Source organism: Epithele typhae, assembly GCF_022376455.1.
Source record: "Epithele typhae strain CBS 203.58 chromosome Unknown BXZ73scaffold_1, whole genome shotgun sequence".
NCBI classification, from domain to species: domain Eukaryota; kingdom Fungi; phylum Basidiomycota; class Agaricomycetes; order Polyporales; family Epitheliaceae; genus Epithele; species Epithele typhae.
In genome coordinates this window covers 341,023-364,657 of record NW_025954192.1, presented here as the reverse complement: position 1 = coordinate 364,657, position 23,635 = coordinate 341,023, and the positions used below count along the sequence as shown (strand labels likewise).

The 23,635-nt window shown below is 55.6% G+C and overlaps 9 protein-coding genes across 9 annotated transcripts; 4 read left to right on the top strand and 5 right to left on the bottom strand.

Moving 5' to 3' along the window:
• Nucleotides 1-338: 338 nt before the first annotated feature.
• BXZ73DRAFT_86142 (MFS general substrate transporter) lies at nt 339-5,757 on the bottom strand (the record flags this gene model as incomplete). Its single annotated transcript, XM_048024092.1, has 21 exons — nt 339-671; nt 698-779; nt 803-1,046; nt 1,102-1,165; nt 1,226-1,285; nt 1,336-1,750; nt 1,801-1,864; nt 1,914-2,073; nt 2,132-2,277; nt 2,366-2,484; nt 2,558-2,895; nt 3,345-3,372; nt 3,709-3,822; nt 3,887-4,250; nt 4,315-4,378; nt 4,427-4,871; nt 4,928-4,991; nt 5,044-5,203; nt 5,265-5,478; nt 5,547-5,610; nt 5,667-5,757. 21 exons carry the CDS (start codon nt 5,755-5,757, stop codon nt 339-341), a joined length of 3,633 nt encoding a protein of 1,210 aa, XP_047883622.1.
• A 167-nt stretch (nt 5,758-5,924) lies between these two features.
• Nucleotides 5,925-6,715, top strand: BXZ73DRAFT_72791 (glia maturation factor beta; the record flags this gene model as incomplete). The annotated part of the gene is made up of 5 exons (XM_048021791.1): nt 5,925-5,964; nt 6,045-6,076; nt 6,193-6,337; nt 6,405-6,568; nt 6,629-6,715. The coding sequence occupies 5 exons, from the start codon at nt 5,925-5,927 to the stop codon at nt 6,713-6,715; spliced, it is 468 nt and encodes a 155-aa protein (XP_047883621.1).
• A 115-nt stretch (nt 6,716-6,830) lies between these two features.
• Nucleotides 6,831-8,362, bottom strand: BXZ73DRAFT_37858 (glycosyltransferase family 50 protein; the record flags this gene model as incomplete). The annotated part of the gene is made up of 4 exons (XM_048018090.1): nt 6,831-7,073; nt 7,131-7,431; nt 7,482-8,060; nt 8,124-8,362. 4 exons carry the CDS (start codon nt 8,360-8,362, stop codon nt 6,831-6,833), a joined length of 1,362 nt encoding a protein of 453 aa, XP_047883620.1.
• A 376-nt stretch (nt 8,363-8,738) lies between these two features.
• BXZ73DRAFT_37479 (GTP-binding protein sar1) lies at nt 8,739-9,589 on the bottom strand (the record flags this gene model as incomplete). The annotated part of the gene is made up of 6 exons (XM_048018016.1): nt 8,739-8,861; nt 8,912-9,144; nt 9,203-9,268; nt 9,320-9,380; nt 9,432-9,490; nt 9,547-9,589. 6 exons carry the CDS (start codon nt 9,587-9,589, stop codon nt 8,739-8,741), a joined length of 585 nt encoding a protein of 194 aa, XP_047883619.1.
• A 741-nt stretch (nt 9,590-10,330) lies between these two features.
• Nucleotides 10,331-11,321, bottom strand: BXZ73DRAFT_95411 (P-loop containing nucleoside triphosphate hydrolase protein; the record flags this gene model as incomplete). The annotated part of the gene is made up of 4 exons (XM_048026775.1): nt 10,331-10,748; nt 10,801-11,015; nt 11,069-11,166; nt 11,216-11,321. 4 exons carry the CDS (start codon nt 11,319-11,321, stop codon nt 10,331-10,333), a joined length of 837 nt encoding a protein of 278 aa, XP_047883618.1.
• A 358-nt stretch (nt 11,322-11,679) lies between these two features.
• Nucleotides 11,680-12,520, bottom strand: BXZ73DRAFT_95410 (uncharacterized protein; the record flags this gene model as incomplete). Its single annotated transcript, XM_048026774.1, has 4 exons — nt 11,680-11,773; nt 11,825-12,037; nt 12,089-12,175; nt 12,231-12,520. The coding sequence occupies 4 exons, from the start codon at nt 12,518-12,520 to the stop codon at nt 11,680-11,682; spliced, it is 684 nt and encodes a 227-aa protein (XP_047883617.1).
• A 2,913-nt stretch (nt 12,521-15,433) lies between these two features.
• BXZ73DRAFT_86137 (Utp21-domain-containing protein) lies at nt 15,434-18,955 on the top strand (the record flags this gene model as incomplete). The annotated part of the gene is made up of 13 exons (XM_048024091.1): nt 15,434-15,695; nt 15,757-15,857; nt 15,911-16,031; nt 16,085-16,214; nt 16,275-16,492; nt 16,549-16,727; nt 16,779-16,965; nt 17,024-17,256; nt 17,309-17,551; nt 17,606-17,797; nt 17,851-18,038; nt 18,087-18,583; nt 18,636-18,955. 13 exons carry the CDS (start codon nt 15,434-15,436, stop codon nt 18,953-18,955), a joined length of 2,871 nt encoding a protein of 956 aa, XP_047883616.1.
• A 559-nt stretch (nt 18,956-19,514) lies between these two features.
• Nucleotides 19,515-20,096, top strand: BXZ73DRAFT_95408 (uncharacterized protein; the record flags this gene model as incomplete). The annotated part of the gene is made up of 5 exons (XM_048026773.1): nt 19,515-19,549; nt 19,602-19,648; nt 19,706-19,872; nt 19,930-20,034; nt 20,088-20,096. The coding sequence occupies 5 exons, from the start codon at nt 19,515-19,517 to the stop codon at nt 20,094-20,096; spliced, it is 363 nt and encodes a 120-aa protein (XP_047883615.1).
• Nucleotides 20,097-22,763: 2,667 nt separating this feature from the next.
• BXZ73DRAFT_86153 (uncharacterized protein) lies at nt 22,764-23,624 on the top strand (the record flags this gene model as incomplete). Its single annotated transcript, XM_048024097.1, has 5 exons — nt 22,764-22,816; nt 22,860-23,051; nt 23,160-23,257; nt 23,279-23,390; nt 23,438-23,624. The coding sequence occupies 5 exons, from the start codon at nt 22,764-22,766 to the stop codon at nt 23,622-23,624; spliced, it is 642 nt and encodes a 213-aa protein (XP_047883614.1).
• Between the last annotated feature and the right edge of the window lie 11 nt (nt 23,625-23,635).

Genomic DNA, 23,635 nt, shown 5'->3' with positions numbered 1-23,635 from the left:
ACACCTACTTTATACACGGAACGGACTACCCGGAAGACCTATCCTTTCAATGCCGATGCTGGTGTTCGTCTCTTAGCCTATCTACGCTCAATGTATCTTGATTGTTATAATGTAGGGTGAAGCGGGCTGTCTGAATATACATGGCTACTGTTACAAGTGCACTCGACAAGACGACAACTGGACGGCACGAGAGACTGTTGAGAGTGACTAACGAACGTTCGGGTAACGGAATGAGGCAAGGATACCGAGAGTCCGAAGGAACATTATGCACAAATGCAGAACTGATGAGGGCAAGACTGGCAGTAGGGGGGCACGTTGTGAAACCTACACCTCAAGGCTTAAACCTCGGGAACAGGTTTGACCACCGCTCGGCCCTCTCCATCGTCGACGACGACCAACGGCTCCGGCGCGCCAACGAGCGTGTCCCGGCGGCGGTCGTCCTCATCTTCGTCCTCATTCTCGCCGGCGACGAGCGGCTGCCGCTCCTCTTCGTCCGTCCGCCCCGCCAGGTCGCCCTCCGGCAGCCGGACGCACATCACGAGGACGAACGCGAGCGTGAGCGAGCACGTCGCGAGGACGAAAATCATCTTCGGGAACGTGCCCACCGTGCGCGCGTACGTGAGCCCGTACACGAACGGGCCGACGACGCCGAGCTCAGCGCCTGGAGCACGCTCAGCGCGCCGAACAGCCGGCCGACGTCGCGCCCGCCGCGGCGCTGGTAGAGCGCGAGCGCGACCGAGTGCACGGCGGGCATGAAGCCCATCCCGAGCGACGCCGCGCTCGTCGCGACGGCGAAGCTGACCCGGAGGAGCTCGCGAGCATTGCCAGCATCGTGAGGATGTCGACGAAGACGGAGCCGCGCGCGAGCGCGAGGTCGAACTTCGCGGTCTTGTGCGCCGTTACGGCGGCGGCGGTCGCGCGCTCTTGGCTGGCGGCGCGTTGGGCTTCCGGGGGCTGTGGGAAGGTTGAAGTAGTAGTAGGGCTAAGAGGCTCGACGGGCTCGACGGGGAGCTGCACGGGTTTGGGTTTGAAGATCCGGATGATGGCTAGTGGGACCAGGCATAAGCTGGAAGAGCATCACTCGAGTATATATTATCCTACTTGGTAGAATCAGCGTTAGGAACACAGCGCGTGAGACCCCAACCGAGCTGAACCAGTAGTTGATCTAGAAGAGAAGGTGAGCACTGAAGAATCTCAGCATGATTGATACCGTTCAGAGACTCACGTTCTCTGTCGACCATCCGTAGACTGTGGACATGTACTGAATCGTGAAAAGGTACATTCCCTGTGCGAATATCAGTACCGCACTGCAACACATAAACATTACGACCCTACCAGGTTGGCAATCACGAACGTGTACGCAGCAGCAATCAGCATCAAGCTCCAATCCCAGCGCTTTCCCTTGGCCGGATTCCCGCCCTTGTTTAAGTCGACAGGGAAGAACAGCGAGATTGGGGACAAGAACGAGAATATCCTCTGCAAAAATACCAGGATTCCCCCTTCGGCGTGAGCTGCCTTATATTCTTCTATGTCGAGCTTGTACCGCTGACGGGCATCCTGCATCTTCTTTGGGGACAGAGACTCCGGAATGATGAACCATAGGAGGAGAGCATAGATGAGGTGAATGATCGCAGAGATGTAGAAAACGATCATGAAACTGCCTGTGACGCGGACCAAGACACCGCCCAACGCCGGACCGAGGGCGATACCAGTGAACATTAGACCAAGGTCCAGAGAGAACAAGCGTGATCTAAAATTATTGATCAGCACTCATCAAAGAATATTTGACGAGTATATTACCGGAGGTGAGGAGGGCTAGTGTCCGCGAAGTACGCGTGCACGGTGGCACTCAGCAGATGACGTCCTATCTCCTGCTCAGCATGAAGAACGTGTGAATGCAAGGGCATTCTCACCTCCAAGAAGTCCTTCGCAGAGGGGTCCCAGCATGAGGAACCAGTAACCTCCAGGAAGATAGTCGTAGAACCAGAAGACGGCCAGGAACGTGAGGTCGGCAATCAGCAAGCCAATCACTGCGCAGCCCAAAATCCGAATTCGCCCAACACGGTCTGACAACTGTGGAGAATAAGCACACAACGTCAGCATTGACCCAGTCTGACGAAGGGCGACGCACCGAACCCCACCAGGCGGTGGTCATGCACGCGATAATGCCCCCGCTCGTGGTCATGAGCGTCGTGAGTTTGGCGACGCCAGCCGCGACGACGGGGTCGGTCTTGCAGACACCCTGACTGGGAGCTACATCCCCGCAAAATGTGAGACCTGGCGCGAAGAAGCACACCAGAACACTGACCGTCGAGCGCAGACAGCATCGCCCGTGCCGCGAGAGTCACCATCCCGTCGCCCAAACCGTGGTCAGGACTGACAGTAGGCTGGATCGCCAAGCAAACGAGGTACGTGAACAGCTCGATCTTAGCCGCAACGGTGATGCCCATCGCGATCGCAGTAAAGGGTATGAACGCCAGGAACCTGTATTCGCATTCGTGCGGACGAGGGTGGGTCAGTCCCGATCGGCAGGCGCGAGCGGGACGAGCACTCGCACCAGTACGGGGATGGCCGCCTCCACCACGGCCGCTGCATCATCCACGCGTTCTCGTCCCCATCGTCTTTCGCGAACCCTTGCTCCTCGCCAAAGGCCGCGTCGTTGACGAGCGTTTCCTCGGCACCGTGGTGGGGGTGTACGAACTCATGGAGGAGCTCCACCTGCTCCTCTGAGACGAGTGAGCTCGAGGGGTTGAGGAGGTCGGCCGGACCAGGGAGCTGGCCGATCGAGTCCGTGGTGGAGTGGGAGAGGTGCGGTGGACGGGGGCGGGAGCGCGGCTGAGACTGTTGGGCGCGCGAGCGGAGGAGGGGGTCGCGGGACGTCGCGCGCGGCTGGGGCTGGGACATGGCTGAACGCTAGGGTCAGCAACCGGGGGTGTCCAGCAGTGTGCCCGGTCGCTCTATGAGCGACGGCAGGGAGAGGGGATGGGGGGAAACAAACGAGCGGGAGTAGGCACGCGGTGGTGGGGAGGCAAAAGAGTTATGTATAGTCTCAGTCTGAATCAGCGGGAGGTGAGAGACTGAGCCTGATAACAGCACTCCCACTGCCGGTCTCGGGGTCTCGGCCCGCGCCACGCACGCATTCCAAGTCTTACTCAGTGATCACTCTGCTGCCTGCCACCGATGGGGTACCCGCGTGCGGTCAGAGCTGAGCGCTTGAGCGCCGATCGGGCAACGACTCTCAGAACCTGCGTTCGTCGCGCTCGCAGTACTGCTGCGCCCCAAGCACCATCTGAGTGTTTGCTCGTACATCCCCTCACTTATCGCATATCGATTCGATGTCCCACGCGCAATGGCCGAGATACGGTCGCCCGGCTGCAACGGCCAGGGGCCTCATTCCCAGGCGCCGCGTTGGACTCACGGTGGCCCCTGGCGCTGCTCTATGTTGATCTATTGTGAAACGTGTACAGCACTGCTGCTACTGTAAGTACGGCGAATCGCTGATGGCGGGGATACTATGCAGCAGCCTGCGTCTTCTCCGCACTACATCCAAGTTCATGATGTAAGCCCCTCGTCATTCCGCCCCGACACATGATGCGCCCTCACCTTTACGAAGCTTGCCTCCCATCCGCAGCGTGCGCAGACTCTTCGCAGCTGGGGTCGTGGCCCGCTCCCGTTGAGGGCGTGTCGCGCAGTCGAATGCACATCAACAGAAGCAGCCCGGCGACAACAGAGGCGCAGCACACAAGGTAGAACGCGCCGGGAACTGTTGCCACCGTCTGCGCATATGTCATGCCGAAGACCGCAGGCCCGATGATGTGGGAACTGCACGCGGCAAATATTAGACCGTAGCACGGGGCATTGGGGTTATGTCAAGGCAAATGCTCACCTAAATGCGGAAACAACAGTCAACGCGCCGAGTAGGCGGCCGGTGTCGCGCCCCCCACGCTTCTCGTACAGGCTGAGCGCGACACTTTGCATCGTTGGCGCAAAGCTCTGGCCAAATGAAACGCTGATTGAGAACACCGCAAAGAGCTTGCCAGAGTCGGTGGTGAAGCAGAGCGCATAGAACACGGCGTCGGTGACCAGTGCAGCGCGCGCGAGGAACAAGTCGACCGAGGCCGCATGGGATTTTGCGTTTGTTAAAGGCCCAGCTTGTGCCCGCTCAGCGTCCTCGGAGGGTAGATTTCCAGTGTCGGAAGGCGTAAACCTCCGGCTGCTGGTCCACAAATAGCTGAAAAGCTTCATGACGGCTGTGATTATGGAGTGTCGTGGAGTGTGAGGGGTACGTTCTGAGAAACTGACGGTAGCACCCACTAGGGAAAATCATAGTGAGGTATACCGCTCTCACGATGTGGGCACATCCCAGCCAGTAGCTGACCTGTATCATGTTCAGCCTTGTGTCAATGCCACACTCTAACCAACGCACCATGTCGGATGACCACTTCATCGCATAGTAAGCGTACTGAATCTGTTGGACTGTCGAAGCTTGCACGAGGGTCCCAAAGCCAAACGCGCATCCTAAAATAGTCATAGTCCAGTCGATCGACTTCTTGGAAGTAGAGTGCTCGGTCCTATGGGGCAAGAGGAGCGCCAGAGGAGATATGAAATCGAACGAGGAAGCTAGTCTTTTCAAGGGGGACATGGCCTGTGATGCAGCCTTGCGTAACGCCCTACGGTGTTGCATCTCCTCTTGAGACAGAGATTCTGGTATAACGAACCACACTCCCAGCGTGACAATGAGGTCGATGGTCGCCGTTGCATAGAACACGGGCAGAATAAGGCCCGTGGATCGCATGATGTACCCTGTGAGGATCGGGCCTATACTCATTCCTACGAAGATAATGCCCATGAGTAGGGAGAATGCTCGGGACCTACGTGCGAAGTCAGGAAGGCCACGTTCAGGGCTTGTGGGGCGGTTAACGCTCACCTTGCTGCGGGTTCGCAACAGTCTGAGATATATGCGTGCATCACAATTGACGCGACAGAGATGCCTGCCATCAACCCGTCAAGATAGGATGCATGCACCGAATAGGTCGTACTCACCTCCCACCAGTCCCTCACATACTGGACCAACTGCGAACCACCAGTACGTTCCCGGAAGGCTTTGCCAGAAGTGGCAAACGGTCAAGAAGCCCACGTCTGACAACATGAGCCCCAGCACGTTGAACCCGAGCACGCCTATCCTTCCGTAGGAGTCCGAGAGCTATCGCTCATGTTAATGGCCTGGTCGAGATGAAGTATAGTCTGAGCGACTCGCGACTCACCGAACCCCACCAGGCTGCAGTGAGCATCGCCAACGCACCCGAGAGCGTCATAAGCGTTGCCATGAGCTCGGCCGCGGCCGCGGATACCTCGGGGGTGTTGCATTCCGCTGGATCCAACCCGTGCGAGGCGCACACCGTGCGCGTGTACAGCTCAACTCGCGGCGCCGCGGTGCCTGATGTTGAGATAGCAGCGATTGCGCACAGACATAAAATCCTGTGTGGGCGAACGCGTTGAACGACCTGCGTGAAGAGCATGAAATGCGGCATGAAGCGAGAACTCACCATACAGGGGACGGTTTCAACCGCTTCGATGCCGACACCGAGCGTGAGCGATGAGCATCGCGTCCTGAGGTCGTACCATAGTTTTCTGCAGGTACTTGAATCAGAGCCGCGCCTAAGGACGGGGCACATTCAGCAAGCGCGAGCGTGTTGCCAATGGAGGGGACATGCCTTCAGATTCCTCGCCCAGGAGGGGCGTGGCTGCGGAGGACATGGGGGAGAGAAGTCAAGAACATGCTGCGCAGCCGGGAGGAAGCAGAGACCATATGTATGGCCGGATGAGATGGACGCAGTCGCGCCCGGGTCCCGGCACAGAAGGCGTTCCGCTAGTAGGCTTCGCGCGCCACCAGGCTTCCAATCAGCAGTGAAGATGTAGACGCCATGTGGCCGACATCTTATCTGATTGCTTGGCTGCTGCGCAGTCCTCCGTTTCGAGGCTCACACGCACGGAGGACCGAGATCCGCTCAGCCTGATCTACCCCACACCACCCACTACTACAGGTCCAACAGTCCTCGTCCAGACACAAGTCATGGTGTGTCTCAGTCGCACTTGATGCCCTCGCGATCCCTGAAACTATCTTCCGAATCGGTTCTGGATGCTCCACAACCCATCGCCCGAGCATAGTCTCGCACTGTCGACATTCCCCAGGAACTGAAGGCTGCCCTTCGTAAATTTAGGTTTGCGCGCCGCAACTCTGGCCATGCCGCCATGGTCATCAAGATCAATAAGAAAGACCTCATCATGGAGGAGGTTGAGCAGTTTGACGACATCAGTATCAACGATCTCGCCGAAGGTATGTTTCTAGTGCCCCTGTTTTGTTGCATTTAGCCCCGCGATTCGGCTCAACATGTTTGCTTTAGAGCTCCCTGAAAACTCTCCTAGATATGTCTTGATGTCATACGAGTTAAACCACAAGGATGGGAGAAAGAGCTTCCCCCTCGTGCTCGTCAACTGGGCTCCAACGTCCAGTGAGATGGGCCTCTTGACACTACACGCGAGCGCATTCCTCGACTTCCAAACCACGGTACGTCATTCTTGTCCAACTCGCCGCGCTATGACCGGGGCATTCAGATTGTCTGCGCAGGCGGACGTCAGCAAAGTCATCGAAGTGCGCGAAGGAGCAGAAGGCTTCACCAAGGAGATAATCGACGAGAAGCTGCTCACGTCATGAAGTAAGCATACAGCCTGGGCGATGGGTACACCTACGGAGACAAAGATACGGCCGGCATGTACGAGTATATTGATGTCATCCTGCTATCGACACAACATCATACTTTTCTTCCTGATCAAGTTTGCATGTACGCATCCATGATCCCCGAAAGAACCCAGCAGTTCCCAACGACGTAGATGAGTCCTCGGATCCATACGCTGAAGAAGACATTCTGGGCGAGAAACTCTAGCTTGTATGCTTCAGCAAGCCAGAGCGCCTGTGTGCCTATCCATACAACACCGTAGAGGACCGCCTGGCGTGTGTTCATGGATAAAGTCGGCACTAGCAGTGGCAGGAATAGAGTGTACCAAAGGAAGTACTAGGACGTTTGCGGGTTAGTGATTTGCCGAGGGACGCAGGAATGTAAAGGGCTCACCTGGGACGTGCAGACTTTGTTGAACACGACGAACACGAAAGTCTGGACGAACCATGCAAAGATCAGGTGTTCGTGCCTGCGCCCGAAGAGTAGACCTGTCCCGACGGCAAGGATCATTTGGGGGGCAAAGCTCGTTAGAGGCGACCGTAGCAATGCCTGCCATGCAGTAGTGGGTGTTGATGACCCATCGGCTTCAGGATAGGTGAGGTAGATGAGGTAGAAGTAAGGCGAGAAATTGTGCCTGTGATCCCGCCGGTGGACATGGTAAAGGTACGTTTCGTCGAGGAAGGGCTGGCCCCATCTGTTGTGGCATATAAACATAGGAAGAGCAACAGATATAGAAGAACTCACATGGCCCACATCGCTACCCCCAGCGCAAGAAATGTCCCTCCACTGACCAGGCCAAATTTCACCGTTCGCGCGTTCACCAAAGAACGAGCGTACCCTTTCCATCCCCCGACTTCTCCTGTGACTTGCGTGTTCCCGATGACTCCGAGGCAAGCCACCCCGTAGATGAACGGGTATATTTTCCAATGTGTCGAGAGACCCAGGAGGACCGCAGCGACCGTCCACTTGTTCCTCAGCGCGTAGTAGAGAGTGGCGAGAACGAAGAGCGAGAGAACCGATTCGGACGAGCCGCGTGTGGAGATGGTGAAAACGAGCGGACTGAGGAGATGTAGCGAAACGAGCAAGGTCGCCCGGCGCGAGATGTCATGGGCGTCGTTGACCACGTCTTTCTGTGTCTCGCCCTGTTTAGACGGAGGGGGGTGGAGGAGAATTGTCGACACCAGCAGGTTGTACATGAGCACACCCGCGAGGATATCGCAGGCCGCGAAGAGGAATTTCCCGAAGGATGGATGCAGCCACTCATTGGGCGCGAGTAGTATGGCGAGTAGTGGGGTATAGCGATATGTCGCGCGGGTGTATGGACTGGTGGGCAGTAAAGAATTGGGTCAGTTATGCGTGTCAAAGTCGGTTCGTGAGACGATATACCTTCCAAGGTTGAAATGACCTGCTAACGGGCCCACTGCGCGATTGCCTTGCGACGGAGCGAGGACAAACCTAGCAGCGTCACTGAATACGCGGTAGTCCACATCGGTATACTTCACCATCGAGCGTGCGTCATGCCATTCACTGTACGCGATGAGCGCGAGGCGCAAGAGCGATGAGATGACGAGGATGCTCGAGAATGAGGGCACATGTCGGAGGACGTCGTTGAAGGTCAAGGGCATGACGCGTGTGACTGCGTCCACCAGCGCACAAGACAAACCTGACGCCTGCGCAGTGCGGAAGCTCGTCGCCGAACTTCCAGCCACCAATTAGTCCAAGTGATCATCTTGCTAGTGCTGACAGTCTGAACGTCGATGGCGCACTTGCACACAACTTGAAGGTCCGAATGGCACATACATTAGAAACGGAGGGCAAAGAAAAACACAGCTGACATTCCAACAACACAGCGAACAAGGATGTCAAGACTAATAGGAAAACACATAGGTCTACGCCGGGAAATGACTACGAGTGATACTTTAGCCAGATGGTAGCGAGTATACGTCCGGTACTGATACTCAAATCTGAGGGAAGGTGGATATCAGCCGTCAACACGGAAGTTCAGCAATGCGAAGTACGCACGTATTGTGAGAGCCATCGGAAACCTTCTCCGTACCCTTGACGCTGCACAACCGAGCACATGAAGATCTCAATGGGGCGGATATCGTTGAGGGGGACCTTTCCCTGAAGCCGACGTGAGAACGCGCAACGGGGGGTGAGGCCAAAACACCCACCTTGCCCGTGGTCTGGTATAGCCCAAGCTGATGCCTGAGTTCGTCCTCGCTCACCGCCCCAGGTGCGTCAATCTTGTTGCCGAGGATAAGGAAGGGCACCTTCGACAGCTCTTCGATGGAGAGAAGAGCGTCAAGCTCCGCCTTCGACTCGGAGAACCGCTCGAAGTCGGCACTGTCGACGAGGAAAATGATGCCGTCGACCTCGGGGAAGTAGTCACGCCAGAGACGACGCGCTATGGAGACCTTGAACGTTCGTGACTGTGGAAAGACTCAACTACGTGGGGAACGCACCCTGCTGGTGACCACCAAGATCATAAGTCGTGAACTTCACGTTTCCAATGGCAAGCTCCTCCGACGCTGCATGGCATGTCAATGCGGATTGCACCTCATTGTAGACGGTTCACATACTTGGGTGGAGTGTGGGTTGGAGGGTCGCTAGACGGTCGTTCTTGAGCATGTGCAGCAGAGTCTGCACACAAAGTCAACATATGCGCCCTGTTAGGACTGGTAAGACACGTACGGTCTTGCCAGCATTATCGAGACCCAAGAAGAGGATCTTGGCGTTCTTGTGCAAAAGGCCTGCAGAGGCTCAGCTCAGTGCCAACTTGTGATGGGAGCTTGGGCATAGAACACACCAAGCTGAGCAAGCACGTCCCAGAACCAGTTGATGATGAACATGGCGTCGTCGGCGAAAGAGGTACAGAGAAGGGAAGGGGGAGAAGGAGGCTGAAGCTGAAGAGGTGGGAGTCTCTGGCGCCTCAGTTTAGAGTGACGTGGACGTAGACGCCCTCGCTCGAGACCTTTCTAGCTTTCCAGAACACACCGCGCTCGCGTGATAATCAGCGTGGCTTGGGGCAGGCATGTTTGGCAGTTTGAAGATTCATTGTCAAAGGCGGATAAGCAATTTGATGATACGAAAGCATTACTTGGACTTGGCTTCTCTTTGAGCCATAGCCCACGGGAATACAAGATATGGACGAAGGCTCAAAAGCCCACTGCTCCTCCGCAACGTATGGCGACGCACGAGTAGTAATTTAGTGGCATTACACAAAAGCGGCCATGACGATCTACTACAAAAAGATGCGCAGAGGTTCTGACACTCACTACACCACGACATCCCGGAAGGATGGGTGCGTGAGCTCTATTGTCCTCCCCAACCTACGGTATTTCTCTCCGCATAACCGAATCGCCGTGACCTTCGTGTTGAGGAGAAGGACAGGCACTGTCTAAGAGGTTGCGTGAAGAGTTGGGTCAGAGCTGCAACCCATCCTATAAAATCCTCTTGTTTGGCTGTGTTTGCCTTTTTCACGTGACACATATGCTTCCTCTAGCTACAACACTCAGATTCACAATTTCACATAGCAAGCTTGAAGCTTTGATGTTCCGTTAGCAAATACTGCACAACTATACAGAGTACAACTACGCGAGGTCTTCCAGCCACTCGCGCAGGGGTGACAAGCCGTCGCCCCCGGGATGTTTTTCATCTGCCACCGCAGCGGCCTTCCCAACGTTCACCGAGGTGCCAAAAAATGCAACCTCCCCGCCCTCCCACTGCGCGAACTTGAACTCACCACTCCCAGAGCATTCCAACCCACTCATCTTCGACTCAGACTCCTCTGCGCCCAAACTTTCGATGCCTACAACGTTCACCTGTGAGGCTCTGCGCTTCTCCAGTTCACGTTCAAGGATGGTCTTCACGCGATTGATGGCAAGCTGGTCGCTCGTCGCGCTCGCAGTGGCTTTGAGAAGGTCGCATTTGTGAGCGAGAATACTCAGAGAGGGGGTTTCGCGAGATGGGGGAAGGGACGTCAAAGCGTGGAGGATCATGTGCAGATGCCTAAGGGGGAGAATAAATATCGAAGGTCACGGACGAGGAAGATAATACTTACTCCGCAACCGCAGGACAATTGCGCGAGATTGTGCTTGCATCTACGACAAATGCGATAGCTTTGGCGTGAGGCATGTATTCCGAAAGCTGGTCGCGGATACGAGGGTGTCCCGGTATGTCGATGAGACGCAGTGCCTTGTTCTTCTCCGAAAGCGTAACTTGCGCAACGTTTGTATGCATGGAGGTATGTGTGGGAAGAGTTTGCTTGTAGACAAGCTTTCGGGAGAGGTTACAGAATGACTTCAAATTCCAAGCGAGATATAGCCTACCGTAGAGAGGATCGCGGTCTTCCCTCCATCTGAGCAACCGGCAAGGATCAGAGCGTCTCCACGAGCGGAAGTCTTCCTACGAGCAAAGATAACAGTAACTGCCCGGCGAATCAATATGGCGCAGGGGCTACGCGTGCGTTTACTCACTGCCAAGCAGGATGACGGCAAGCAAGAGAGCTGCTACGATGCGTAGTTGAGGCGTAAGGGCATCGGCAGGTAGTGGAGCATCGAGTTTGACGTGTGGTTCGGCCATAGGCGGAAATATCGGTGAAGTAAAGGTGGAGGAGTGTAAGCAAGGTATTGCCACAGTTCTTCGAAGGCTTGAGGTGGCGGCTGCGCGTAGGCGCCCAAACGGCTTCCGAGATTCGCGGCCCGGAGACAGGCCGGGGTCCCTGGACGCCAGACATAGTTTGTTCAGTGAAGACCGAACACAACATGGCACAAATGTATTCTTTGACATGCCTGAACTTGGTGATGTTGTTAACATCTTCGTACTGCTGAAATGTTACCGTAAAAGGCCAGAAGCAGGCAGCACTTGGGCAGCACGAAAGGGAGTAAACCCGTATTAAATATCACGAAATGCCATTGAACTGTTGAACGCTGGTAGTAATCTACTCGGACACTTCCAAATCACGACCGAATATTCCACCAGCACCAGAAGCCTTGAAGCGAGCCTGGGCATCCGCCTTGGTGTCGCAGACAAGGCTACACAGCGAAATTAGCCAGATGACCGGGACACCTAAAAAGCGCACATACCTCGTTCCGGGGGAGTTCACCAAGGGGAGGGCAAAACACGTCAAGCCAGTGTTGCACGGCGTCAGGATAAACCGGCCTGCAACACATTGGGCAAAACCGCCGTTGATACATGCGTTCTGGCCAGATTGGCAGGGACTGTTGGCGTGGAGGCTCTTGAACTGGTTGTTCAGCCTTTGGGCCTCCTGACCGTTGGCCAAAGTGAACGAAGCGCGCCTGTGTAGACGGTGTGAGCGCTACTGTTTAGCGGAATGCAAGAGTGCTCACGCCTCGAGGTCACGGCCCTTCAAACCGCCAGATGCACCTGTCCGCGCAATGCGAGCAGCAGCATCGGACTGAGTGTCGCAAGTAACACTGGGACTCAATTGTCAACACGAAGTGCACCGGGTGACACAAGGTCAGAACAAACCTGGTGCCTTTGCTGTTGACAAGCGGCAGTGCCACGCAAATCAAACTGGCCGCACACTTTGTCGTCACGAAGTGGCCGCTGACGCATTGTGAAAACGCGCCACCGACGCAAGCCACATCGCCCGATGTGCAGGGGGTGTCGGCCGAGAGCTTCGCAAACTTGGCGTTCAGAGCTTGAGCATCCTTGCCATTCTGGAGGGTGAACGACGACCGGCGCTCCGCGACGGGACCTGCAGAGACGAGACCGAGGTAGACGGAGAGGAGCAGGAGGACAGTGCTGAAGAACTGCATGATGCCGCGAAACAGGGAGATGAAGTGGACGAAGAAGATCGTGAAAGAATGACCAGCGTGCGACTGAGCGCGAATTCGTGAGGGTGAGGGCGACCGGGCTCCTGAAGATCGGCCAAGGAGGGTCCGTCTTTTTTATACCTCCGGAGACGCATCACCTTGTGCTGACCCTTGTTTGAAATATCGAAGGCTGCACAAATCACCGCGCGAGCCCCTGGGTGCATGATTAATCCTGAACTTCACAGCCTTTCCCCTACCGCCGTGAGCTTCCGGGGATATCACATCGGGACCACAAATTTTGGACTCGGGGTTACTGTGTACTTGATAGATGTCTTCCCACAGAACGCATACGCAACACATGTATGGCATACGTTGTGAGGCTTTCAAGGTTGACTGGGGACTTAGCTGGGAGACTCACCTGCTTTCATACACGTTCCCGTAACTATTAAAACATATCTCAAATTTCTGGCCAGGGTGATTTAAGTTCGCGCCGGGGCCAACGTAATATTTTGACAGGACCTGCCGTTGCGTCTCGCTGGCGTGTTGGGATCACCCCTGGTGTGCCGCATCACATCTGGCGTAGGGAACGCACACCACTGAAAATAACGCATATCCTTGCCTGAGGATCTTTCCGACGATTTTTCTTGGGAGTTCAACTGATATGTGGAGATGCAGCGTCATGTCCAGCGTTCATCAAACGGAGGTTATTGAGCGAGGAACAATCTGGTTTACAGATCTTTCACGTAAGAACTGCGCTGTGAGAAGATTAAAAACATATCCAGGACCTGGTGACAGAGCGCACTGGTACAGAGACGATGATGCTATCCACATGAACAGCCAGAGGACGTTTTGGGACGTAACACGTGGTGGTTGAAGTCGAGCGACGAGCCAGGCGCTGCAGGTAGTGTTGCGATGGCTCGGCTTGGCTCGGCTTGGCTCGGCTCAGGACGGCTCCGAGAAAGCCAAAACTCGAGCCACGGCTGCGATTTCGGCTGTTATTACCAAAGCCGAGGCCAAGCCGCCCAAGCCATCCATGAGCCGCCTTTTTCAATTGGCGCTGGCCGCACAACAAATATTCATGCTTTGTAGTGGAACAGAGCAACAGGAGGATGATAGGACTGCATTTATATGTGCCCACGATGCACAGAATGTTTTAAGATTGTCAGGAGGACGATTGGACAAAGTCGACCAAACACCCATATTGCAGGCAAAACTCGAGTCGAGTCTCAGATCTCAGATCTCAGATCTGACGTCGAGTCCGATCAAGCGGGGTGCTTGATAACTACAAGTTACTTACACAAGCTACGACTTATAACACCACAACTATTAACAATTTAATGGTTAGCTCAATGTCACCTGACTGTTCAACTCCCCTCCGCCTCCGACCTCGACCTCGACCTTGATGCCGTCCTTCACGGTTCACCGGCCGCATCCACATTGTACGAGGACTTCCATCCGGAAGTCCTCAGTATGGAAATTCGGGTATGGAGGCCGCGGCGATGTACCGCGGCCCTTGTTATGGTGAGTCCCCTCCTGCACTCCCTCCTGCTTCACCCATCCACGCTGCCCCCGCCCTCGACCCTCTCATTCGCGTCGCCTTCCTTCGCGCGCGTCGTTCGCCTGTGCGTATCCCACCTCCTGCGCGTTGCTCACCTGCGTGTCGCCACCTACGCCTGCGTGTCGCCCACCTGCGCCTGCACGTCGCCCACCTGCGCGCTGCCCGCATCCTCCCTCCTTCGCCTCCGCGTCGTCCGCCTCTGCACACCTCTGCGTTACCCTCCATCTGTATCGCCTACCTTCGCGTCGCCCGCCTTCGCCTCACCCACCATCTTGTCCGCCTCATTCCGGCCCTCAGTCTGGGTCCTCTCGCGAGCCCTCCCTGTTGCCGTCCTCCGCATCCGCATCCCCGGCCTCTGGGTCCCCCGCGTTTACGTTGCCCACATGCCCTCCTCCTCCTCTGGGTCCTCCATCTCGTGTCGCCCACCTCTGCCTCCGCGTCGCCCTCCTCCGCCACGTTGCGGCCCTCGGCATCACACTCCGCCTCCTCCACCTCGTCGCGGCCCTCCGGAGTATGTGCCGCCCTCTACCTCGCCCTCCTCTGCTCTGGCGCACGTCCTGCTCTGCGCGCACATCCAACTCGCGCGGGCTCGGCACGGCGTCCTCTCCTCACCCTCTGCCTCCACCCCGCTCTCCTTCGTCTTGCCCTCCTCCGCTCTTGCGCGCGTCCCGCTCATTTGCGCGAGCACATGCTACCCGCGCGGGCGGAGCACCGCGTCCCACTGCCCCGCTGCCCCATCCCGGCCCTCTGCCTCGCCCCCTCTATGTCGCCCTCCTCCGATCTTGTGCGCGCTGGTAGAGCTGTGGTCAGCTGCCTTGCCTCCTATTTTGTCTCGGCCCTCCGCTTCCACCTGCCCCGCTGTTGCCACTATGTAGTAGTGTACTAATAAATATATTTTCGTTGCCAATCCTACGCTTGCGTCATGCAGGAACATATAAGAGAGTTCGCATAAATCCCCTTCTCTGGGCGCCCAGCGAGCGAGCTGGAAATATTCTGGAAGAGCCGGTCCTCCGTCTTGGGAGGAGGCGCCCAAGACCGGCTCTTCCAGCGGCTCAGCCATCAGTCCATTCTGGCTGCTGGCGTCAAGCTCTCCCCTCGTGGGAGGCTCGTTCTGAGCCGATTTTCCCAGCCCGGCTGACAGCCAAATGACCCGGCTGGCGCAGCCAGCCGAGCCGAGCCGAGCTATCGCAACACTAGCTGCAGGCATCTAATCTTATCTGCGTTCCATTGGCCACGTGAGCGAAATTCTCCCGCTGTGGCGGATGCATGGGCTTCCAGAGCCTGTGAGCACGGGTTCGCCTAGTTCCCTAGCCTCACATCATCCTCTACGCCGCTTCAGCGTTCATATCCCTTTGAAAATGGGAGCGAACTTAGACGTTCACGTCAACCCTCCTCCCAGGAAACGCGCAAGACTCGAATCTTCTGCACCGTCTTCAGAGCAGGAACCCCGCCTCTTCGCACCCTTTCGCGCTCTGGGTTTAATCACCAACAGTGTACCCTTCGTGATACAGACACGCTCTCACAAAGGCGCGACGGATGGTCCGCGCATACACTTGCTTACGTGCTTGGGTAAAGCTTGGGCGATGTGGGAAGGCGAGAAGATGGGCTTGCTGTTTGTAGGTACGCACTCCAGCTCTAGCAGCACATTCACCCCCCACACTCATGACTATGTGGACCATAGGTCCAGATGCACCCGCACAAATTTCGGCAATGGCTATGGACGGCAACGCAGTCTGGATTTCCTCGGGGCAGTACATCATACAGTATGAACGGGGAAAAGAGGTACGCATCCGTGCAAATGCGGTAGAGATGATCTATTGACGCATTTCCGCCAGGTGCACAGGCTCGTCAACCCCTTGGAGACCTCATTAACCAATATTCTGGTGTTTGGTCCCCAAGTCCTGGCTTTGACCGAAGACGGTAGTAGAATGTTGGTCTGGGACGCCGAGAGTGGAGGTGAGCAACTTGTGTTCGATGACCAAACACCGGATGTTCAGTTTTCCGTTAAGAGTTGCAAAAAACGATCCAGTTTGAGCCAGGCTTTACGGCCATCATGATTCACCATCCTCCCACCTACCTCAACAAGGTCCTTGTTGCAAGCAGTCAGGGTAGTATGCAGCTTTGGAACGTTCGCACGCAGTGAGTACACTGGTCAGTATGCCTATAGGGGAGCCCACTCACAGTCCGAGAATCTTTCAGAACCCTCCTCTACACGTTCCCGGCGGCCTCACTACTCGCATCGCCCTCCGCGACTTCCCCTACTGCCATCACTGCTCTTGCTCGGTCACCGGCAATAGATGTTGTTGGGATAGGCTTCTCATCTGGAGAAATATCCATTTATGATGTTCGGGCCGATGAGAAACTCATGCGCATGGTCATGCAAGATGGAGGTGTTAAGGCATTGTCCTTCCGAAGCGGTGAGCCGAGCCCAGGTCATGATGACCCTACCGACTGAATTTGCATCCCAACCCAGACGGGCACCCAACTCTAGCTTCGGCATCAACTACCGGCCATATTGCGCTCTGGGACCTGAACGCAGGTGGTCGGTTGTTGCATATCGTTCGCGGCGCGCACGATGGTGCTGTCACGGGGTTGGAATGGGTACCAGGGCAGCCAGTGCTGATCAGCTCAGGTGAAGATAACAGCGTCAAAGTGAGTGCGTTCTCCGTGCGGCTCTAGATCACAAGTTGACAGCGTGGACAGCAATGGCTTTTCGACACTCCCACTGAAGCACCTCGATTACTGAAGTTTCGCTCTGGGCACCATGCACCTCCGCATCTGATTCGCTACTTCGGGGCCGATGGAAAACAACTCCTGACAGCTTCTCGTGACCGCAGCCTGCGGTGTACGAGCGTTGTGAGAGACTCGCGCAGCTTTGAGCTCAGCCAAGGCAAGGATTTATATGCGGGCGCGTGGATTTCCTTCTTACGGGTCTCTGGATACTTTAGGCCCGCTGACAAAGAAGGCAACAAGTCTCTCCATCCCGATCGCATCACTCAAGTTCCCTGCTCCAACCGCGATCTCTTCCTCTACCACCCGATCAAAAGATTGGGATGACATCCTCACCGCCCACACAGACGAGGCTGTTGCTCGGACATGGTCGATGAAAGACAAGCGTGTCGGTAAACATGTGTTCACTGTTGCGGGCGAGAAGAAAAAAACCACAGTTGGCTCTGTCAAGGTAGGTTCACCCTGTCCCCTGGAATGCTGCGGCTCTTACTGATCCATTTCAGGCGGTCTGTGTGACAGCCTGCGGCAATTTCGGGATCACTGCCTCATCAACGGGACCAATAAACATGTACAACATGCAATCCGGCATTCTACGGAGAACGTACGAAGTTGGTTCATGCCCTGCCAACGTCACCAGCCGGTTCCGGTCGTCCGGCAAGAAGAAGGGAGAAAGGTGTATCACGGGTCTCGCGAGTGACGCGTTGGACCGAGTTCTGGTCGCTAGTACTCTGGATGGGACCATCAACGTGAGTGCCTTTGATGCCTTTTTATGCACCCGTGGACCTGACCGCACGTTGTAGTTCTTTAATTTCCACACTGCCTCATTAGAGTACACCCTCATTCTCCCCTCTGCTGTGGCAAGCATTACCTTGCATCGGGATAGCAATCTACTCGCAGTTACCTGTGACGACCTCATTATCCGCGTCATCGATATCGAAACTCGACGGATTGTTCGAGAACTAGGAGGGTTCCGTGGCCGCGTGCTAGACGTGGTGCGCTTACTACTACTGGCGCTCTTTTTAGGCTCCCGCTGATTACTTCGCAGACCTTTTCGCCTGATTCGAGATGGCTTGTCACTACCTCCATGGACTCAATCATTCGTACCTTCGATGTACCAACAGGTCGCTTGATTGATCTTTTCCGCACGTCAAGCGTCGCTACAAGCATATCGTTCTCTCCAACGAACGATTTCCTGGCTACCTCTCATGTGGACAGTGTTGGAGTCTACCTTTGGTGCGTCTAATCACTCACGCACGTTGCTGTCGCTCACTGTTGCTACAGGGCTAACCGTGCGCAATATGCCGAAATCTCATTCAAGAGTATTGTCGAGGACGATGTTGTTGACGTGGCAATGCCGTCAATGCAAGGCGTCGTGGAAGATGAAACACTCAATGCTTTGTCCGCTTTGACAGTCCAAGACAGTCCCGCCGACGTTTTTAGCACACCACCACAGCTCGATGGGGAGCTTGTCACATTTACGCTTCTCCCGCGCGCGCGCTGGCAGACCCTTCTCAACCTGGACGTCATCCAAGCTCGCAACAAGCCCAACGAACCCCCCAAACAGCCTGAGAAGGCGCCATTCTTCCTTCCTACTCTTCCCGGAGTCGAACAGCGCTTCGCGATCGAAGATCCCGAAAGGAAGAGGAAACGAGAAGCCTCAGAAGCAGAAGCAGAGAAAAAGGCTCGCATCTCAAAACGTCTGCAGCACGCGGCGGGTGACGTGGAGAGTGTCTTCTACCGGAAGTTGGCTGATGCCTACGAAGGTGGTTCAACTGATTGTAAGCCCTACCATCATTCGTGTGGACAAGGATGGCTGACCGGTCTGCGCAGACGAAGACTTCTTCAATTATGCCAAGGCGCTCTCACCGGCAGCCGTTGACCTTGAACTCCGGTCGCTCACCTCGTTGGAAGCGCTGCATATCTTCCTACACGGTCTCACGAGTCGATTGCGTTCACATCGAGATTTCGAGGCGGTGCAGGCGTTCATGAACGTCTTCCTGCGCATACATGGAGAAGTCCTTGCCTCGAACCTGGAGCTCCAGGATACCCTCGAAACCCTCGCGGCAGCCCAGCGCAAGGAGAGCGAGAGGTTACTGGAGCTCTTGGCATCATCGCTGGGAACTCTAAGCTTTGTACGGGACACGATGTAGCTTCGGCGCCATTCCTGTGGTGGTCCTCTAATCATGCAGCAGTCTACAAGACTGGAGTCCCTGAGTCCGTTCTGCTCTTCTGTCACGGTCAAGCTTTTCAGTCTACTGGTTCTGCGCGGTGGAGGGGCGGATAGATAACGGGAGGAGAAGGCGTCACCGGTGGTAAGGTGCAACCGCCTGTCATATCGCGCAGCGAACTGTCACTGAAGCCACTTCGGCGCGAATTTCAGCTTGAGACGCGCGCGGCTTGATTATGCATAGGTTGAATGAGTTCAAGTCCGTGGCAGGAGCGGCTGGTCTCTGCATGGAGATATTGAGAGTTCCAACTGCACCTGAACCGCACGCCGGTACTGCTGCACAGTGGCCCAAGCAGCGGCTTGCACATATGACCGCACCCTGGCCCGATGCGGAAGTTGCGACGATCATCCCCGGAGGGCAGGATCCCCGCCGCCGGAAGCAATACGTGTCGGATCTCCGCCGCTGTATCAGAGCTTGAGTACAGCATCCTCATATACCACAACGGACCCCACGCTCCTTCTCCCCTCCCCTCATCGAGCCCATGTCGGATGCAGTGCACGCCTTCGCAGAGCAGTAGTAAGCCGCTCCTTGCATTCGCCTTGTCGGTGTCTGATTGTTCTGCATCCAGTGTCTCTGCGGCGCGCGTGGATGCCTCCTTGACCCTCGCCGCGTACAGTAAGCCTAAGTGACATCTAATTGGTTTATTGGTGGCTCACCCCCACACTTGAACAGCAATATTGTTCTATGATTACCTGCTTACTATTATACCCGAAATTGAGTACTACTGGAGCGGCTCAAGGGCCTCCAAGTCTTTCGCTCTCTACATGGTTTGCAGATACTTTGGACTATTGGGGTCACTACCGTTCTTCTGGGAGTACTTCGGTATTTTTCTCGAACACGTGAGTAATTCATCCAGTCTATCTCAATATGTGCTCACACCATCCAGCAGCGGTAAGGATTCACTCAGACTACACGGGATCTTCACCGATAAGGAGGCAGGTGTCGGCAGCTTCAGTTCTACCATCAAATCTACGCCGCAGTTTGTCAGTTACTTGTCGCAGGTAAGGGCTTAACAAGAGATTCCGCATGTAGTGCACTGATGCTGCTCCCGCAGTGCTCCTAAGCCTGCGAACCTACGCTATATATGACTGCAGCAGACGGATGCTGGTTTTTCTGCTCGTCACGTATGTGGTCGGTATCGCGCAATTTTTGGTGAGTATATATATATCTGTGACGGAAACTCTGCGTATAGTTGTGACTCGATACTGTCGTCGATAGGCAGCCTTCCTTACCACGAAAAGCCCCCTTGCCACCGATATTTCATTGGGCTTCAAGTACGCCGAGTGCAAGCTTACGCTCACAGAAGTCCAGCGAGTTACACATCTTTCGGATCAACTTCACTGATACTAACACACCTTACGCAGAGGCATTCGTAAGAACCGACCCCCTCACCTCATTAGCAGCAGCTGAAATCGTGGTTTCCCAGACCTTGCAATAGCCTGGAGCACAATGTTATGGTTCGATGCTGTCATATTCGCTTTAACGCTATACAAGGCCATCAAGGCCTGGAAGGACTCGTTAGCCTCAGGAGGGTTGCTCCAGACTATGTAGTACCGCGACGGTGAGTTCACCTTGCGCCGGAGATCCGCCAGAGGCTTAACCTCAAGTCCATTCGAAGGAACAATCTACTTTGCGTAAGCACAATACCTGGCCATCGTGGGGGACCCTCGAGCTCACCTCGAACGCCGCCGACGTAGCATTCTTATCGTAGCCAACATCGTGAACATCGTGACACTCCTCGTCAGTGTTTGGCTGTATGCTCCCAACCGACTCGAAACGGCTAACCGGGTTATTTTGCAGGTCGTTCCGGTATGTCACTCTTCCCCATTGCGCGAGCTGACGTGCAACATACTCAGTCGTTCATGGCATGCAGGCTCAGTTGCCGATGAAGGGAATGGCTGTCATGATCACAAACGTGTGAGTCGAAATAATTCGTGGCATAACCCATTTCCCGAGACCCACGAACGACGGTTCACCAGGCTGTCATCTACGCTGATGTCGCGTTTAATGCTCAACCTTCGAGACCCGGCAATTCAAGTTCGACGTCGTGCGGATTCCAGCCGCTGGGACAACATGGGGCTCTCCGAATGCACCACAATCTCGTTTCAGCCCCCCGGACAGTCAACCTGCGCCACGCTCACGGTTGACGATAATGGTGGGACACCGAAAATATACAGGGGCCCCGGGGTGTAGAACGAGAAACAATACTCAGTAAGCTGTGCGTAATAGGACATTAAGTCCGCACTAACAATGCGTATAGGTAACGGCTATGTAGGGGCTACTTCAAAGATAGTAATCGGGTAATGACGGGCTGGGGTCACGCTAGTATGCGACAAGCTACTGGAAGAGTTCGGAGGGAAGGAGCCTAGTCCATACATTATCACAGTGTTGTTCGGCCCCTATGGACACCTCCAAAGCGACCCCGCGCCGCCGACAAGTAACCTCTAAAGCCCTGAACGCGTCGAGCCATTCTCTCTGGCGGCCCCGGCGCTCCACGCGCCTGAGAGAGAGGAGGAAGCCAACATTTTGTAGAGTGGGCAAGTTCCTGTCGTCCTCCAGGAATCCGTGTAGATACCAGACATCAGAGGTAGGAATGATCCGACACCGCCGGGCTGTAGTTCCGTCCGCTCGTCCGCGATTGTCAACGTCTTGATACTGGGTGAGAGTGAAGCCGAAGTCGCAATAGCTATGTTACTTGAAGGCATAGCATATTCCAGCAGATCAGAACACAGCTCTAGAGGACGGGGGTTGAAAGGTGCGGCGGAGAGCTGGCGCAGGCCTTGGGCATGAGTTTCCAAGAAGCGAGTCTCGTCTTTAGCCCACGCGACGGCGCGCAAGCAGAGGGCGTCGAGGTGAGGGAGTATCCAAGATGAGGGGTCATCCGCCCACTTCAAGCCCTCCGAGACAACCAATATGCGCAGAGCTGGTAGATGGACAGGAGGAAGGGTGACAGCCGTGTCCTTGGTTTGGTTCGGCGACAGCCAGAGAGCCGTGAGTGAGGATTTGAGAGGCTTCACTGTGGTGTCCATGAGACGGAAGTCGTACTTGAGCTCCAGACGCCGAAGGCTGGTACTCCTTCCAACGACGGCCATGGTATCCATGTAGTGGGGATTGTCGAAGAACGCAGGAGCGCAGGAGCAGAAGACGTTCGAGAACACACGGACGTTGGGGCAAGCAGAGATGATCTGAGAGATTGCGTTCGTGTGGCTTTCCTCCCAGCGATGAACACCCTCTAGGGCGAGCTCGAGCCTGATAGTGGACGAGGAATCCTTCATGGCGTGCCGTGTCAAAGCGTCGGAAATTGCGATAGCATGGTCCCCGCTCTTGACCAGGAGGTACCTGAAAAGACAGGGAGTTCCGAGGGCATTCCACGTCTTGCAGACCCGTATGAGACGCAGCAGAAGATTTGAGGTTTCGCGATGTCGCTTGTGAATAACGATGCCATACTCGTCTCGCGAAAAGGCGAGCAAGGCTTGCCCGTTGTTGTGAGAGTATGCTCCAGGGATGTCTGTGGCACGCTGAAAGATTTGCATCCAAAGTTCGGCCGGGAGAGTCGGTCTCATGTGCGCGGAGAGGGCGGGTCGTGGTCAAACTCCGAGGAGAGGTGCAAGCATCCGCCGACGGTGCCGCGTGCGGGAGCCCACCGGGCCGTGGGTGACCGCCAAGTGGCTGGCAGTTCTCCCATGTCCGACTTGGTCTCGGTCTACACACCCCCTCCACCTGTCCTGCAATGGATCCGGCCATGCCCGTTACCGTCGCCAAGGGTGCCCTGCTCACATGCGAGTTCGTTTACCCGGCTCTCAACGACGTGAATGATACTGACCAGTATATTACGCCCTGCAGCTGTCACCGCGGGTACACTGACAGGCTCATACGCCTTTCTCAAGTCGTACCCTGACGCGATCCACCTGGCGATGCGGTCGGCGACGAATGGGGGAGTTGCAGGCTCATTGTTTTTCGGTACGTCCCCCAAACCAGCTTCCGGCTGTCGCCGCCGACGCGAGCTTCATGCCTCCAGGTGTCCGTGAAGCCGTGGTCTGCCCCGTTTTCCGCATGGCTCAGGACAGTTCAAGTAATGCGTCTGCCGAGTCACCCATCCCTTCACGCCATCATGGTCGCAAATGAGGATGCACAAACTTCCCGAAACCGCTATTAGTGGTGCTTTCACTGGAGGTGTAATTGGTGCCTACCGGAGTACGTCTCCAAGTGTCCATACATCGGCTTGTACTGAGACCCTTTTCTTAGGTGGTCCTTCTGCTGTATGGGCGGGAGCGCGGACAATAGGTATCATCTGCACCGTCTTGCAACTCGCTTTCAACGAGCTTGAAGTAAACCGCGTCAAATTTGTTGCGGCCCAGTTTCAAGAGGCGAGAAAGCAAGAGGCCATCCCTCTGTTGTCCACAGGAGAAGCCGGAAAAACTCGATCTTTGACGGATTCATGACCATGATTGGGTTTAGAAGAGTATCGCACGAAGAACATATCGAGAAACTGAAGAAGCAACGAGACGAGGCTCTGAAGCGGATAGCGATACTGGAGGGGGAACGACTAGCGATGTCACAGCTGGAAGGGGAGACCGGCAAGTCATGCTGACCCGACGCTAC